This window comes from Prionailurus bengalensis, chromosome E4, assembly GCF_016509475.1.
Source record: "Prionailurus bengalensis isolate Pbe53 chromosome E4, Fcat_Pben_1.1_paternal_pri, whole genome shotgun sequence".
Lineage (NCBI taxonomy): Eukaryota > Metazoa > Chordata > Mammalia > Carnivora > Felidae > Prionailurus > Prionailurus bengalensis.
In genome coordinates this window covers 63219151-63234283 of record NC_057360.1, presented here as the reverse complement: position 1 = coordinate 63234283, position 15133 = coordinate 63219151, and the positions used below count along the sequence as shown (strand labels likewise).

Sequence of the window (15133 nt, the reverse complement as noted above, 5' to 3'; positions counted from 1 at the left end):
CCTTCTCACTTGCTCCGTGGTTTCGGAGGTCACCGTAAAAAAACAAAGTGTATTGTCATATTGACCAGAATTCAGTGTCAGAAAACAGAATCCATTGTAGCTGGTTTAAGTAGGGTGGAATTTGTTATACGCGATTTCGCAGCCTACAGAATAGTTGGGAAAGGTAAAGAAACAGATTCAGGTCTGCGTTTTCAGCAAAGCCTCTCAGTATCAGGCCGCTGCGGGAGTCACTGCCCCTTTTGTGATCATAAAATCCCCAGTCGAGGACCACTCAGACAACTGCTACAATCGGAGAAAGAGCCACGATAAGAAAGAAGCTACTATTTCTGGGGCACCGGGATAGAACCTTGTCTGCTGTAGTCCAAGAAATAGATGCTCAGGGCCCTGAGATCGCGGACACTGGGATCTCTGCCGTGGCTGCCACGGAACACCCCAGAACTCTCCACTCTCCAGGGAAGCCGCAGAAATGCACTTTCACCTTCCATGTGTTATCCAAAGGCTTCTGAGTGGCCAGACCTCAACTGAGCCCCCCACCCGGCCACAAGGGAATCTGGGTCCCTTTCAGCTTCCCAGGAGCTGCAGCTCAGAAGGGCACTTGAGAAGGTAGTGGAAGGAATGTTGACCCCATATCCACCGATGGTAAAGGCTGCAGTCCTAGAATTTACTGCTGTAAAGGACCTAGAGACTTAACCCAATTTGTTGATTTAGAAACCAAGAGGTGGAGACCCGGAGACTAACGGACTTGTTAGTGGTGGGGTAGAAACATACACGGGGTTCCGGGTGGCCTGGAGGACAGCAGCTTTTCCAGGGGACCGGTGATATTGTCCAGCCTCATTAAGCTGGCTGCCTGCCTGCAGACCCACCGACAAGATAGCTTCTGTCTAAGGTCTACCTCTTTGCACCCCAACTGGTGTCTGTGCAGTCCATTTGGGAGATCAAAGTGTAGAACCTTGCATTTATCTCTTTTGAATTGTGTACTTGAGATGTGTCCCAAAGCCTGCAGAAGGACGGATTCGGTTGGTGGGCAGCTTCTCTAACCTGCCTATGAAGTCATTCTGTCAGGGAATGAACGGGTTTATCAGGGCAAGACTCATCCTGGTAAGCTCATACTGCCCCCTAGTGGACGCTGCTTCTGCTTCTAAATTGAGGTCTACTAGCCCCATAACGTTGTATTGCTTTCAGGCGGGCAATGGAATGATGATTCGATATTTATATGTATTGTGAATGATCCCCTCCATAAGTCTAGTTAACACCCATCACCACACATAGTTATATAATGTTTTTCTCGTGATGAGAACTTTTAAGATCTACTCTCTTGGCAAGTTTTAAATACGCAATACAGTATTATTAACTAAAATCACTATGCCCACCATATATAGTTAATACAACTATTAACTATAGTTAATAACCATGCTACTGATGGGGTCTTGGAATGGTGGAGGTCCAAGAAAGAATTCCTGAGATGCCTTTGGTGCAAAAAGGTGATTTTAGTAAACTACTGGGACAGGACCCGGGGGCAGGAAGGGCTGCACTGGGCTTGTAAAGAGTGACTGCTTCTGTACTACGGAGTTGGGGGAGGGAAAGACCGAGGGGAAGCCTCCGGAAGGACTTTCATATGCTAAAGAGGACTCCTAGGATGCCAGGGGCCTTGCTATTGTCAAGCTAAGGTTGTTCTCCCCCTAGGAAGGCATTAACATTACCACAGCAGGGGGTTCCCGGAGAAATGTCATACACCTTATCTGCCTCGAGTATTTGTCAATGGACTGCAGGCCATAAAGAAATTTAATTTTACCTGCCATTTCCTCCTTGCCTTTGTTCCCACATCACTGTGGAGGGGAAAGTGATGTTGGGGCTCCGGACAACAGCCCAGAGGTTTCTGGAGATTAAGCTGTTGATAAGATTGCCTTTTGTAATTTACGAAGACATCTGTAAACTGACGGAGACTCACAAATCTTATGACTGGGATCTCCCGTGTGTCCTGTATGTTAACCTTTTGTTTTCTTTCTTTGTCTTTGTTCTTGGGCAGCCAGGGGTACCTGAGGAACAACACACATATCCCACCTAGGTGTGGGGGGGGGGGCGGGTCTCGTTGGCTTGTGTTTTGCCCTCAGCTTGCCTTCTGCTCCCTCATCACTGTCGTTAATAACACTGTGGTTAATATAGCTGCTTATTTCTGTAAGTGCTAATGGACCATTCCTGCCGTAACCAGGATACCAGGCAATCTTACTGTTTTGACGGCTTAAAGATATATATGGAGAGGGGGGCTATCCACTTAGCACCGGGTGGACTGCCAAGGGACGCTGAGACCCTCTGTGAAAGGGTGCTTAGATACATGAGGCTAGTGAGTGAGGGACACGTAGTGATGAGGTTTTTGGGGGTGATGGTGGGGGTGGTCTGGAGCCGATGGCTGGGAAAGAATTCTTGAGGATGTCTTTGGTGCAAAAAGGTGATTTTATTAAAACACGGGGACAGGACCCAGGTGCAGAAGAGCAATACCGGGATTGTGACAGGTAACTGATTATATACCTTCAGGTTGGGAGGAGGTTAGGGACAGCATAAGTCTCTAAGGAATTTTGGAAGCAAGATTTCCAGGACCTTGAGGGGCTAGCTGCTGTTAGGAAAGTGCGGTGCTATTACCGTTTAGTAAAATCTCGGTCATGAGACCCTTCAGATGTATATCAAGGGGCCATAAGCTTGGAGTATGATTGCCAGCATATATCTTGGGGGAGTTGAGATAAAGGAAGGTTCCAAAGGAATTTTTACATGTTAAAGTAGACTTATAGGATCCCGGGGCTGGGCGGGGCGGGGGGTGGGGTGTACAGTCAGGATAATGTTAAGCCAAGATTCTCTTTTGCCCCTAGCAAAGTGTCATCATGGAGGCAGCTGAGTTCCTGGAGAGAGGTCACTCTGCCAGTTTCAAAGACTTGTAATGGGGGCTGTAGGCAGTAAGGGAATTTAATTTTTCATTTGCCTTAGTTTCCCACATCACCATGGCAAGCACTTAAACCCCTTTCGTCTGTTCTTGGGAAGTGTCAATCACACATATCCCACCTGGGGTGCAGGGGGCAGGGGTGCCAGCTTGTACTTTGCTCTCAGCTTGCCCCACGCTCCCTCATCATGTAGGAGCCCTTTCCCTCCACGGAGGCTCAGCTCTATGCAGCCACTGTTAGGGCTGGATGTGGCCAGTGTGACTGAACACACGTCCCAGGACAGCTTGTGACGTCTGACAACAAATCGTCCCTTTAGTTAGCCACGTTGGGCACCATGAATGAGACGGTCTGGGGTCTTAGCCCTCAGACCTCAGTGTTTCCTGCTCACAGCTACCCCCCACCCCACCTTGCCAGCCCCTTCTTCTCACCTCCTTCACCTGCAACTCAACCCTACAGGGTGCTAAGTTGGCAAATGGTGGAGGGTGGGGAGGGCCTGGGAGTAAGGCAGGGCAGTTGTTGGGTCAGCGGACACAATGCGGGTGCTCCCACTCCATTCAGTCGTCTCTGCTCCCAGGGTCTGTAGGTAGAGCTGATGCTTCTTCCTCAGAATCTCAACAGTAGGTGCCCCTTTGTCAAGAGGACGCACCTCTACAAAGACCCAGAATCCCAATGACTAAGTGAGTTTAGGGATGTGGTTGCAGCACGGTAGGTGGTTAGGATCCACTTTTCCTAATCCTCATGACCGATGAATTCCTGGACTCAGCACACCCCATGGTTCATCTCTGTTCAACAGCTTCAGCTGCACCAGCCTCCTCCCCCCTCCCCCCTCCCCCCCCCCCCCCCCCCCCCCCCCCCAGCTCAGCAACCCTCTCACAGCCCCTTCCAGCTGTTCCCTCCAGGTGCACAGCTTTCCCTCCAGGGGCACAGCTTAGCATGGCAGATCTCTCTGTCGCCACCTAGTGACACACACCAACAAGTTAATCCTTATCAGAACTCTGCAACATGGCTCTAACTACTCCCATTTTGCAGATGAAGAGACGGAGACTTCGCGGAATCATAGAACTTTCTAAAGGCACGGGACCACACGCTGGTGGGTAGCAGGGGCCTGTGCAGCTCAGGATCACACCTAGGTGTTCCTCTGGCTTCAGACCGTGCCCCTCAAAAGCAACACCAAGTCCCAGCTCGTCACTTTCTAGGTGTCCACTTCCCACCCACAAACACAGGCCAAATAATAGAGTTATGTTGTCATCTATATTTTTGTTCATTTTTACTTGGCCTCAAAGTACATTTCATGTGTATCTTCACGACTGTCTTTAAGCCCCATTGAGAACATCACTGACAAACATTTCCTGATAACGCGCTGGGTGTAGGGGGGCCCTGGGAAATGTGCCAGGAACAGAAAGAGGAAGTTCCTCTTGGGACTTTGCTGGGGAGAGGATGGGGCAGAAGAGGGGAAATTTCCTTGCTCAGGGCTCAGCACAGATATCCACTTACAGAAAACATTTTTAAAAATGAAAGCGATACATGATACATGTGACTGTAGCCAAACATTTCTGAGAAACAACCAAAGAAGAGGAAGGCTAGGGTAATGCGTATTCTCGTACAACTGGGTCGCGTTACATAAAACGGCTGTCTTCTTAACATGCGGCCCACCACATATGTGACGATCGCTTAACAATGATAAGAATTTTTGCTTAATATTTATCAAGGTTGCAGGTTTTCTGGTGATACAGTGAACAGATAAATTGCCTTTGTGTCTGTGGGGTGGGGTGGGGACTCCCAATCCTAGGACAGAGCTCCTTTCTCCTTGACAGAAAACAATCCGGCTCCCTCCCTAAAGACAGCATTCCATTCCTAACCCTAACATCTTACTTTTCTCACAGGCTGCCATATTCCTTTAACCCTATCGTGAGGGTGGGACAGGAAATGTACCTTGCCAGAGGGTAAATTGTGTCACCTAGTGGCCACAAATACAAATGCAGAAACTGGAAAAGATCTTCAGTGGCAGGAATCTGGGTATTTTTATTTATCCAGTTACAGACATTTACTGGACCAGACTCTGTGGGTAGTTAGTAACAATTCAGAGGTGTCTCCTACCCCCGGCCTTGAAGGAGATGATAGTCATTTTAGGGAGTTGAAGAAAGAAAGCTCGCTTCCAACAGAAAACTAATAAGGCTGCGGGAATGATTAAGGTAACTTCATAAAATGTTCAGGAGATGAACCGCTAATAGTGTTTTCCCCCTTTTCCAGAATATAAATAGCTATAATTGTTTACAGTGAATAATTTTAATGGTAGTAGTCAGAAAAAAAATAAAAACTACATAGAAAGAAGTGTATGAAGGCTATCCTGTAAGTCTCTTAAGCCAGCTCCCAGAAATAACCACTGTTATGTTTCAATATTTTTCACATTTATATCTATATCTGTATCTATATAATCTATATCTATCTATGTGTATACATATATATGGCCAAGATGTATTTTCTATTTGCAAACCAGCTTCAAAAAAAAACCAAAACAAAACCTAGGGGCGCCTGGGTGGCTCAGTCGGTTAAGCGGCGACTTTGGCTCAGGTCATGATCTCTCGGTCCATGAGTTCGAGCCCCAAGTAGGGCTCTGTGCTGACAGCTCAGAGCCTGGAGCCTGTTTCAGATTCTGTGTCTCCCTTTCTCTGACCCTCCCCCATTCATGCTCTGTCTCTCTCTGTCTCAAAAATAAATAAACGTTAAAAAAAAAACTAGCACGGACCACTTCCTTTGTTATCTTTGAAATCGTTGGTTAGTATTTCATTGGCTGGATACAACCACTTGTGAAACAAATCCATTACTTATAGTCATTTAGTATTTCCAGTTTTTCATGATTCTAGACAATAGATTCTATATCAGGGGTCACCAAGACTACCCTCAGGCTTGAGCGTGAGCCACCAAGGCCTACTGAATTAACCCTTTACTGCACAGAAGCGTATTTATTTATTTATTTATTTATTTATTATTTGAGAGAGAGAGAGAGAGCATGAATGGGCAGAGGGGCAGAGGGAGAGAGAGAGAGAGAGAGAGAGAGAGAGAGAGAGAGAGAGAGAATCCCAAGCAGGCTCCACACTCAGCACTAAGTACGGAGCCAGACATGGGGCTCAATCCTATGACCCTAGGATCATGGCCTGAGGTGAAATCAAGAGTCAGACGCTCAAGGAACTGAGCCGCCCAGGTGCCCGAAGAGTTTTACATTTATGATGCAAACACTAACCAGGCCCTGGGCTGCCTGATCCCACAGGTCAGCTTCCACGCATGTTCTCTACTCTCTTCAGGCAAATTTCCCTCAAACTGGCTATTCTTCTGAAACCTCCATCATCATTCTCAGCATAGAAGCCAGATTCTTTACCTAGAAAATTGTTTATTATGTTGAGACATGTCCCTTCATACCCAATTGTTGAGGTTTTTTTTTTTTTATCATGAAAAGATGTTGTATATTGTTAGATGCTTTTTATGCATCTATTGAGATGATCATGTGATTTTTATCCTTCACTCTGTTCATGTGGTATATCACATTTATTGATTTGTGGATGTTAAATCATCCTTACATCCCAGGGATAAATCCCACTTGATCGTGGTGTATGATCCTTTAATTTGCTGTTGAATTCTGCTTACTAATATTTTGTTGAGAATTAAAAAATCTTTTTTAGTGTTTATTTATTTTTGAGAGTCAGACAGGGCATGAGTGGGGGAAGGGCAGAGAGAGGGGGAGACAGAGAATCCAAAGCAGACTCCAGGCTCTGAGCTGTCAGCACAGAGCCCCACATGGGGTTCAAACTCACAGCCTGTGAGATCTTGACCTGAGCTGAAATTGGACACCTAACCAACTGAGCCACCCAGGTCCCCCTGAGAATTTTTGCATCCGTATTCATCAGGGATATTGGCCTGTAGTTTTCTTTCCTCATAGTGTCCTTATCTGGCTTTGTAATCATGGTAATGCTGGCCCTGTAAAATGGGTCTGGGAAGTGTACCCTGCTCTTCAATTTTTTTGGAAGACTTTGAGAAGGATTGGCATTAAGTTTTTCTTAAATGTTTGGTAGAATTCACAGTGATACCACCTGGCTCTGGGATTCTTCTTCTTCTTCTTTTTTTTTTTTTTTGGAAAAATTTTGATTACTGATTTAATTTGCTTACTCATTATTGGTCTGAACAGATTCTCTGTTTCTTCATGATTCAGTCTTGGTAGGTTACATGTTTCCTAGACTGTATCCTTTTCTTCTAGGTTATCCAATCTGTCAGCAGATAATTGCTCATCCTAGTCTCTCATGATCCTCTATATTTCTGTGGTGTCTGTTGTAATGTCTCCTCTTTCTGATTTTGTTTTTAATCTTCCATCCTTCATGCTTAGTGAGTCTGGCTAGAGCTTTGTCAATTCTGTTCATCTTTTCAAAACACCACATATTCCTTTCATTGCTCTTTTTGATTGTTTTTCTGGTCTCCATATCATTTTGTTATTTCCTTCCTTCTGCTAACTTTGGGCCCAGTTTGCTTTTTTTTTTTTTTTTCCCTAGTTCCTTGAGGCATAAAGTTAGGTTATTCATTTCAGATCTTGTTTATTTCTTTTTTAATTTTTTAAATGTTTACTTATTTTTGAGAGAGAAAGAGACAGAGCGTGAGTGGGGGAGGAGCAGAGAGGGAGACATAAAATCCAAAGCAGGCTCCAGCAAAGCAAAGCAAAGCAAAGCAAAGCAAAGCAAAGCAAAGCAAATGCTCTGTAGATTATAGATAAACGCAGGTGCATAATGGAATAATGTAAGAAATTAATCAATAATCAAAGGGTATGCGGGAAACTTAGGGGAAAATCACCATGTTATTTCTTAAAGGTTGTTTACACACAGGAACATTTTCAAAATTAGGTAATGTTAGAAAAACATAGATGACATATGTTACAAGGAAATCACTAGCAAATATAATGCCACATTTACTATAATAAATCGGCCAGTTCAACACACTGCTGTTGTCTGTGTCCATTTTTATTTTAGTTTTAGTTTTTTACTTTAGTTTTGTTTTATTTTCACTGACGCTGTTCTTCCTTCGGGAACCCCTGGTTGCTGGAGCTGGTCTCCGGCACTCTTGTTCCCTTCTCCCTTTCTTGCTTCCTTCATTACTGAAGTGATGATTTTCCACAGTGTTATGCTTTGATTCCCTACTCTTCATCTCATGTGTATTGCATCTACTGTAGGTTTTGTTTTGTGGTTACTATAAGGCTTACATAAAACATCTTATAGCTATAACAGTCTATTTTGCGCTGATAATAACTTCAATACATACAAAAGCTCAACCCATTTAGCCCTCTCCCCCTTTTTGTTTTCTGATGTCACAATTAACCTGTTTAAAAAACTTTTTTTCTTTAATGTTAATTTATTTTTGAGACAGAGAGAGCAAGACAGAGCACGACCAGGAGAGGGGCAGAGAGACAGGGAGACACAGAATCTGAAACAGGCTCCAGGCTCTGAGCTGTCAGCACAGAACCCAACGCAGGGCTTGAACTCATGAACCATGAGATCATGAGCTGAGCCAAAGTCAGCCGTTCAACCGACTGAGCCACCCAGGCGCCCCAATATTCCAAATTTATTATTATTATTATAATTGTTATGGTGATCTGTGATCAGTGATCTTTGACGTTACTATTGTGATTGTTTTGGGGTGCCACAAATCATACCCATATAAGATGACAAACTTAATAAATGTGTGTATATATATATTTAATGTTTACTTACTTATTTTGAGAGAGGGAGAAAAAGAGAGAGGGAGGAGGGGCAGTGAGAGAGAGAGAGAGAGAGAGAGAGAGAATCTCAAGCAGGCTCTGAGCAGAGCCTGATGTGGAGCTTGATGAGGAGATAGATCTCATGGACTGTGAGTCATGACCTGAGCCTAAATCAAGAGTTAGATGCTTAACCAACTGAGCCACCCAGGTGCCCCAACATGATATATGTTCTGACTGCTCCACAGACCAGATGTTCCCCCCATCTGGCTTCCTCTTTTCAGGCCTTCCTAGTCCATGAGATGCAACCATATTGTAATTAGGCCAATTAATAAACCTACAATGATCTAGATGTCCAAGTGAAAGGAATAATCACAGGTCTCTCTCTTTAAATCAAAAGCTAGAAATGATCATGTCAAAAGCCAAAATAGGCTGAAAACTAGGCCTTTTGCACCCAACAGCTAACATGTGAATGCAACGGAAAAATTCTTAAAAGCAATTAAAAATGCTACTTCAGGGAACATGCAAATGATAAGAAAGTGAGATAGGTTCCCGATGTTCTTGGGTTGGAGGGTACTGACACACAAAAATATGAGATTAGTATCTTAAAAGTATATAGGACAGTGTACATCAACAAGAAAGAGATTCACATACCAATAAAAACTGGGCAAAGAAAGAAAAAAAAAAAGAAAAATTAATCACAAGAGAAAAAACACAAACAGGAGGCTTCATAAACGTTGAAAAAACGGTTTTACCCCAGTTGGATAAAATGAGAGTTGATTCGGTTGGTGGGACCATTATTTCAAATTTGAGTCCAGCTGCTCTCATCGCCCCTTTCCATGAAGTCTCAACACTATAAGCCCGAGAAACCCTGTATATGGGCAAGTTTATCCTCTACCACCAATCTAGGGAGGCTGGGGCCAGACTCGGGTTTTAAAGGCTGCTCTGCCTCAGCCACAGCATCACCTTGCCCCAGAAGCACGCATTCCCGCCACGGCCGCGGTCCTCCGAGGGAGCGGCTGCGCATCTAAGGCCGGCTCGTCCCAGAGGAAGGGCGTTCTAGCCGGCCGCCTACTCGATGGTAGGGCCCCTGGCCGCTCGGCCTCTGGCCGCCGCCATGTTGGAGGCGCAGGGAGGGAGTCATGGCTGCCCGCGGCCGGGTGACAGTCGGAGCGGGGCCAGCTCCGCCGGGCAGATGCTGGAGGTGCGGCCGGGGCTGTACCTGGGTGGAGCCGCGGCCGCGGCGGAGCCGGACCACCTGAGGGAGGCGGGCATCATGGCCGTGCTGACGGTGGACTCGGAGGAGCCGGACTTCAGGTCGGGCGCCGGGATCGAGGGTCTACGGCGCCTGTTTGTGCCGGCGCTGGACAAGCCCGAAACTGACCTGCTCAGCCATCTGGACCGGTGTGTGGCCTTCATCGGCCAGGCCCGCGACGAGGGCCGCGCGACGTTGGTGCACTGGTGAGCGGCCCGCACGAGGGGGTGCAGCCCCGCTTCGCTTCCAGCCTGCCGCCGCCCCCCTTCCTCCGAGGACCCTAGGGGAGGGCGAAGGGGCTGTCAGACCACCAGAACCTCCTGTCCCTCCCTCCCGTGGCTGGCGGGTGTCCGGGAGAGAGGAGGGGGCAGGGGGCGGGGCCCCTGAAGGCGTGCTGGCTCTCATTCATCCTGTTTTGATGATTCACACTTGTGTATTTTGATTCATCCTGCAGCCCCCCTCCCAACCCGGAGTTGTTTTTTAGCGGGGGTGGGGGTGGGGCTGATAAACGGCCAAGTCCCTGCACCTAGAAGAGTTTAAAGCTCTTCAGAAGAAGCCAGGCACCTACCCCGATGATTGTAATGCAGACTGTGATGCGAGTCATGTGCCAAAGGAGATGAACAAAAGTTATTCAACCTTCAGAGGAAAAGTAGATTCTTTTCAGTGTTTTTGTTTGGGGCAGAGGGTGGTTGATGAAGGGGAGAAATGGGGAGAGAAAAATTGGTTAGGACACGAAGGATCCCTAAGCCACGCCCACGGGAAAGATGGAGTTACGTCGTAGCAATGCCAAAAAGAAAATCTTGATAGGTATTTGGGAATTCTTAGTAGTCCTTTTTAGTTGGATTGGAGTGTAGTAACAGGAGTTTCGGTTTATTGAACCAGCACTTTTACTGTGTGCCAGCTCTTGTTCTAAATATTTACATAAAGTAGTGGTAAAATGGAGAGAAGCCTGGGACCGAGTTTCCAGGCCCCTTAATGCCAAGAGCAAGGGAGCTTGGATTTTTTCCAAAGCCATTATAATTTTTTTTAATTAGTGTAAAATTAGTGTATTACCTTTTGAAAAGGTAATACATTCACATAGTTCAGAATTCAAAAACAAAAAGGAAATAAATAGGGGTGCCTGGGTGTCTCGGTTGTTTAGCGTCTGTCTCAGGTCATGATCTCACGGTTTGCGGGTTCGAGCCCTGCCTCGAGCTCTGATGGGTGGGAGCCTGGAGCCTGCTTTGGATTCTGTGTGTGTCTCCCTCTCTGCCCCTTCCTCTGCTCACTCATTCTCTCTCTCTGTCTCTCAAAAATAAATGTTAAAGAAATTAAAAAAAAAAAGGGAATAATTCTTTTGTATGTCGTTAGTATTTCAGAGACAAAGAGTTTATCTTGGGTAGAAGCAGACGTGCAGTGGGCCTGAACTTTACCACTGATAGGGAGCTGGGCTTTTTTGTTTTTTTAATTGCTGCTGTTTGCTATTTTATTTTAAAGGTCTCTTTTTCAGTCATGCAGGAGTCAGTCGAAGTGCGGCTATAATAACTGCTTTTCTGATGAAGACTGACCAGCTTACCTTTGAAAAAGCCTATGAAAATCTCCAGACCATCAAACCAGAGGCTAAGTGAGTTCTTTGTTGTAGTAATAATTGTTTTTGCAGTGTGATTTTACTCACTTAATGAAAACTTAACTTTAAATTTGCTTGTCCTTACAGGATGAATGAGGGATTTGAGTGGCAACTAAAATTATACCAGGCAATGGGATATGAAGTAGATACTTCGAGTGCAGTTTATAAGCAGTATCGTTTACAAAAGGTTACAGAAAAGTATCCAGGTAAGTGATAATTGCTTACTGGGCCCTTTTTAGATGTTCTTTGCTCTGACACGAAAGGCTTCAGGTGCATTATCTCACTTTTCCAGCCATCTCTTGAGACGGGTACTATTATTTCCTTTTGAAACTGTGATTTAGCAAGAAATAACTTGTTCCAGGTCACATGGTTTGTCAGTGGTGGGCTGGGATTTGAACTCAGGCAGTCTGGCCCAGAATCCAAGGGCTTCACTATGCTCTCCTACCTCCCCCTGATTTCTCCTCACTGGAGATTTTTTTTTTTTTCTTTTCTAATTTCTGAGGTTAGCACTTTGCCTTAGTTTGACATTAGCTGAACTTTGCCTGACAATGCAGAGTTAACTTCAACAATTAGATACATTTTAATTATGTCCTGTAGAATTACAGAACTTACCTCAAGAACTCTTTGCTGTCGACCCAACGACCATTGCACAAGGATTGAAAGACGAGGTTCTCTACAAATGTAGAAAGTGCAGGTAAAATATTTTCTATCCTCTGGAGATTTTGCCTTGTCTCAGTAGCTGAAAAGTATTGAAAGTTTCGTTTTCTTAAAATCTGTAGGGAGAACTTGTTTAATTGAGTAACGTAGAAATGTCAAAATCAGGGGTGCCTGGGTGGTTCAGTGGGTTAAGCGCCCAACTCTTGATTTCAGGTCAGGTCATGATCCCAGGGTTGTGGAATGAAGCCCATGCTGAGTGTGGAGCCTGCTTGGGATTCTCTCTCTCTCTTCCTTTCTCGTGTGTGTGTGTGTGTGTGTGTGTGTGTGTGTGTGCGCGTGCGCGCGCGCGCGCGCGCGCGCACTTGCAAGTGGGGGGAGGGGCAGAGAGAGAGGAGAAAGAAAATTCCAAGCAGGCTCCCCATTCAGCATGGAATCCGACCGGACGCTGAATTGCACAACTGTGAGATCGTGACCTGAGCTGAAATCAAGAGTCGGACACTTAACCAACTAAGCCACCCAGGCGCCCCTTCAAATCTGCTTTTAAGAAGAGAATAAGTTCTTAAGAGTGAAAATAAATCAGATTATTTGTAGAGGTTATTGAAAATTACAGTAGCATAATCAATTTTATTTTGCTAAGAAATACTGCACATTGCATCTATTTTTTCATTGTTTTGAAAGCCATTAATGTTTTTGTTTGGGGCTTGTAGGCGATCTTTATTTCGAAGTTCTAGCATTTTGGATCATAATGAAGGAAGTGGTCCTATAGCCTTTGCCCACAAGAGAGTGACGCCATCTTTGATGCTCACCACAGGGGGTCAGGCTCAATGTACATCGTATTTCATTGAACCTGTACAGTGGATGGAATCTGCCTTGCTGGGCGTGATGGATGGACAGGTAGGAACACATTATATTTTCTGCAGTTTCATTATATCTATATTTTGTTCTCTCTCGGACTTTAAACCATCATAACTACCTTCTTGATGAAGATTATATCTTTCTAGTGTAGATAAGACTCTATCAAATATATTAATTAAATAAAACCCAGCTGATCTAAAATAGTGAACCACTTCTAGTTGGGGGCTGTTGGTCTAAGTTAATTCCTTTCAAGGCTATTTATGTTTCTTCAAGTAGAAGACTAATATAAGCCAATTAGAATGTATTTTAACAAAACGCAAACTTAGTAACAAGTAAGGGCAAATAAGGATTTTAAAATTATATTTAAAGTTTTTCTTCCCTCTCTTTTTTTTTCTTTTGGCTCCATAACGTCTCTCTTTTTTCCTGATCTTTCAGTTTGTATGTTTGCTGAGAGATTTGTTTTCATTTCCTGTTAATTCTTAAGAATGCAGCTCATATGAGCATTGTGACGGCCACATTTCTCATTTAGGTTTGCTTAATATTAATCTAAAGATACCTTTTTTTTTTTTTTTTTTTTAGTTTATTCATTCATTTTTGAGAGAGAGAGTGCGCACAAGTAGGGGAGGGACAGACAGAGAGGGAGAGACACAGGATCTGAAGCAGGCTTTGCACTGTCAGCACAAAGCCCAATGTGGGGCTTGAACCCACAAACTGTGGGATCATGACCTGAGCTGAAGTCAGATGCTCAACAGACTGAGCCACCCAGGTGCCCCTAAAGATATTCTTAATCTTAATCTAAGATATAGTCTTTTGTTTTTAATCTCTTTATTTTTATTTTTTATTTTTTTTAATGTTTATTTTTGAGAGAGAGAGAGAGAGAGAGCGCACAAGCAGGGGAGGGGCAGAGAGAGAGGGCCACACAGAATCCGAGGTGGGCTCTGTGCTGACAGCAGTGAGCCCCACGCAGGGCTCAATCTCACAAACTGCGAGATCATGACCTGAGCCAAGATTAGATGCTCAACAAACTGAGCTACCCAGGCATCCCTTTATTATTTTTAAATGTTTATTTATTTATTTGGAGAAAGAGAGAGCGTGACTGGGGAAGAGGGACAGAAAGAGAGGGAGAGAGAGAATCCCTCACTGACAGTGTAGAGCCTGACCATGGGACCTTATCCCATGAACCCCAGGGAGATCATGACCTGAGCCGAAATTAAGAGTCTGATGCTTAACTGGCTGAGCCACCCAGGGGCCCCTGTTTATTTGTTTTAAAATAGCCAGGAAGCTGAGACCTAACTTACATGCCGTCAATATCACTAATAGAACGTGAGACTCCTAACATGCCTTCCTGTTCTGTAGCCGTGATGATCTTAGTTTGAGATACTAAACCGCAGGCTGATTTAAAAGCCAGCACGTGCCACATCCTGCAACCTTGGGTTTCCTGTCTCCGCCGTCACCTTTCTCCCCTCATGCGCGGATTCATCTGGTCCTTTGCCAAACTCCCAGGACACAACATGCTGCTTGCACAATTATCATAGCCCTCCATCTTAGTATGGCGAATTGCCATAGCCTTTCATCTTGCTGATTAGATCGTAAACTCCGTGGAGGTAGGAGCTGCGTCTTACCTGTTTTATATCCTGTATTGCCAGTGGTCATTATTTGTTTTATATACAGGTGAGTGAATGAAGTAACACAGTTGCTTTATTTCAGCTTCTTTGCCCCAAATGCAATGCCAAGTTGGGTTCTTTCAATTGGTATGGTGAACAGTGCTCCTGTGGTAGATGGATAACACCTGCTTTTCAAATACATAAGAATAGAGTGGATGAAATGAAGACGCTGCCGGTTTTGGGATCACAGACAAGAAAAATTTGAACTTGTGACATTTTTGATAGCTTGGAAAGAAACTTGCTGATACATGCTTCCCTTGCTTGTTGTCATTCATGGCCGATTGTCTAGTTTTTAGACCGTCAACATTTCATTTACGGTGACTTGGAAACTGTGCTTTGTTAGTCTCTTATTTCAGTAGAATACTTTATGTGGAAATCAAAACTTTTAATCATGTAAATTATACTTTATTTGATATTAAAATTTCGTATAACCCA

At 44.7% G+C, this 15133-nt stretch overlaps 1 protein-coding gene across 1 annotated transcript; it reads left to right on the top strand.

Annotated features, from left to right (window-relative positions):
* Positions 1-9718: 9718 nt before the first annotated feature.
* DUSP12 (dual specificity phosphatase 12) lies at positions 9719-15133 on the top strand. The gene is made up of 6 exons (XM_043569522.1): positions 9719-10122; positions 11406-11519; positions 11610-11728; positions 12120-12216; positions 12887-13073; positions 14742-15133. Exons 1-6 carry the CDS (start codon positions 9740-9742, stop codon positions 14901-14903), a joined length of 1062 nt encoding a protein of 353 aa, XP_043425457.1. The 5' UTR covers positions 9719-9739; the 3' UTR covers positions 14904-15133.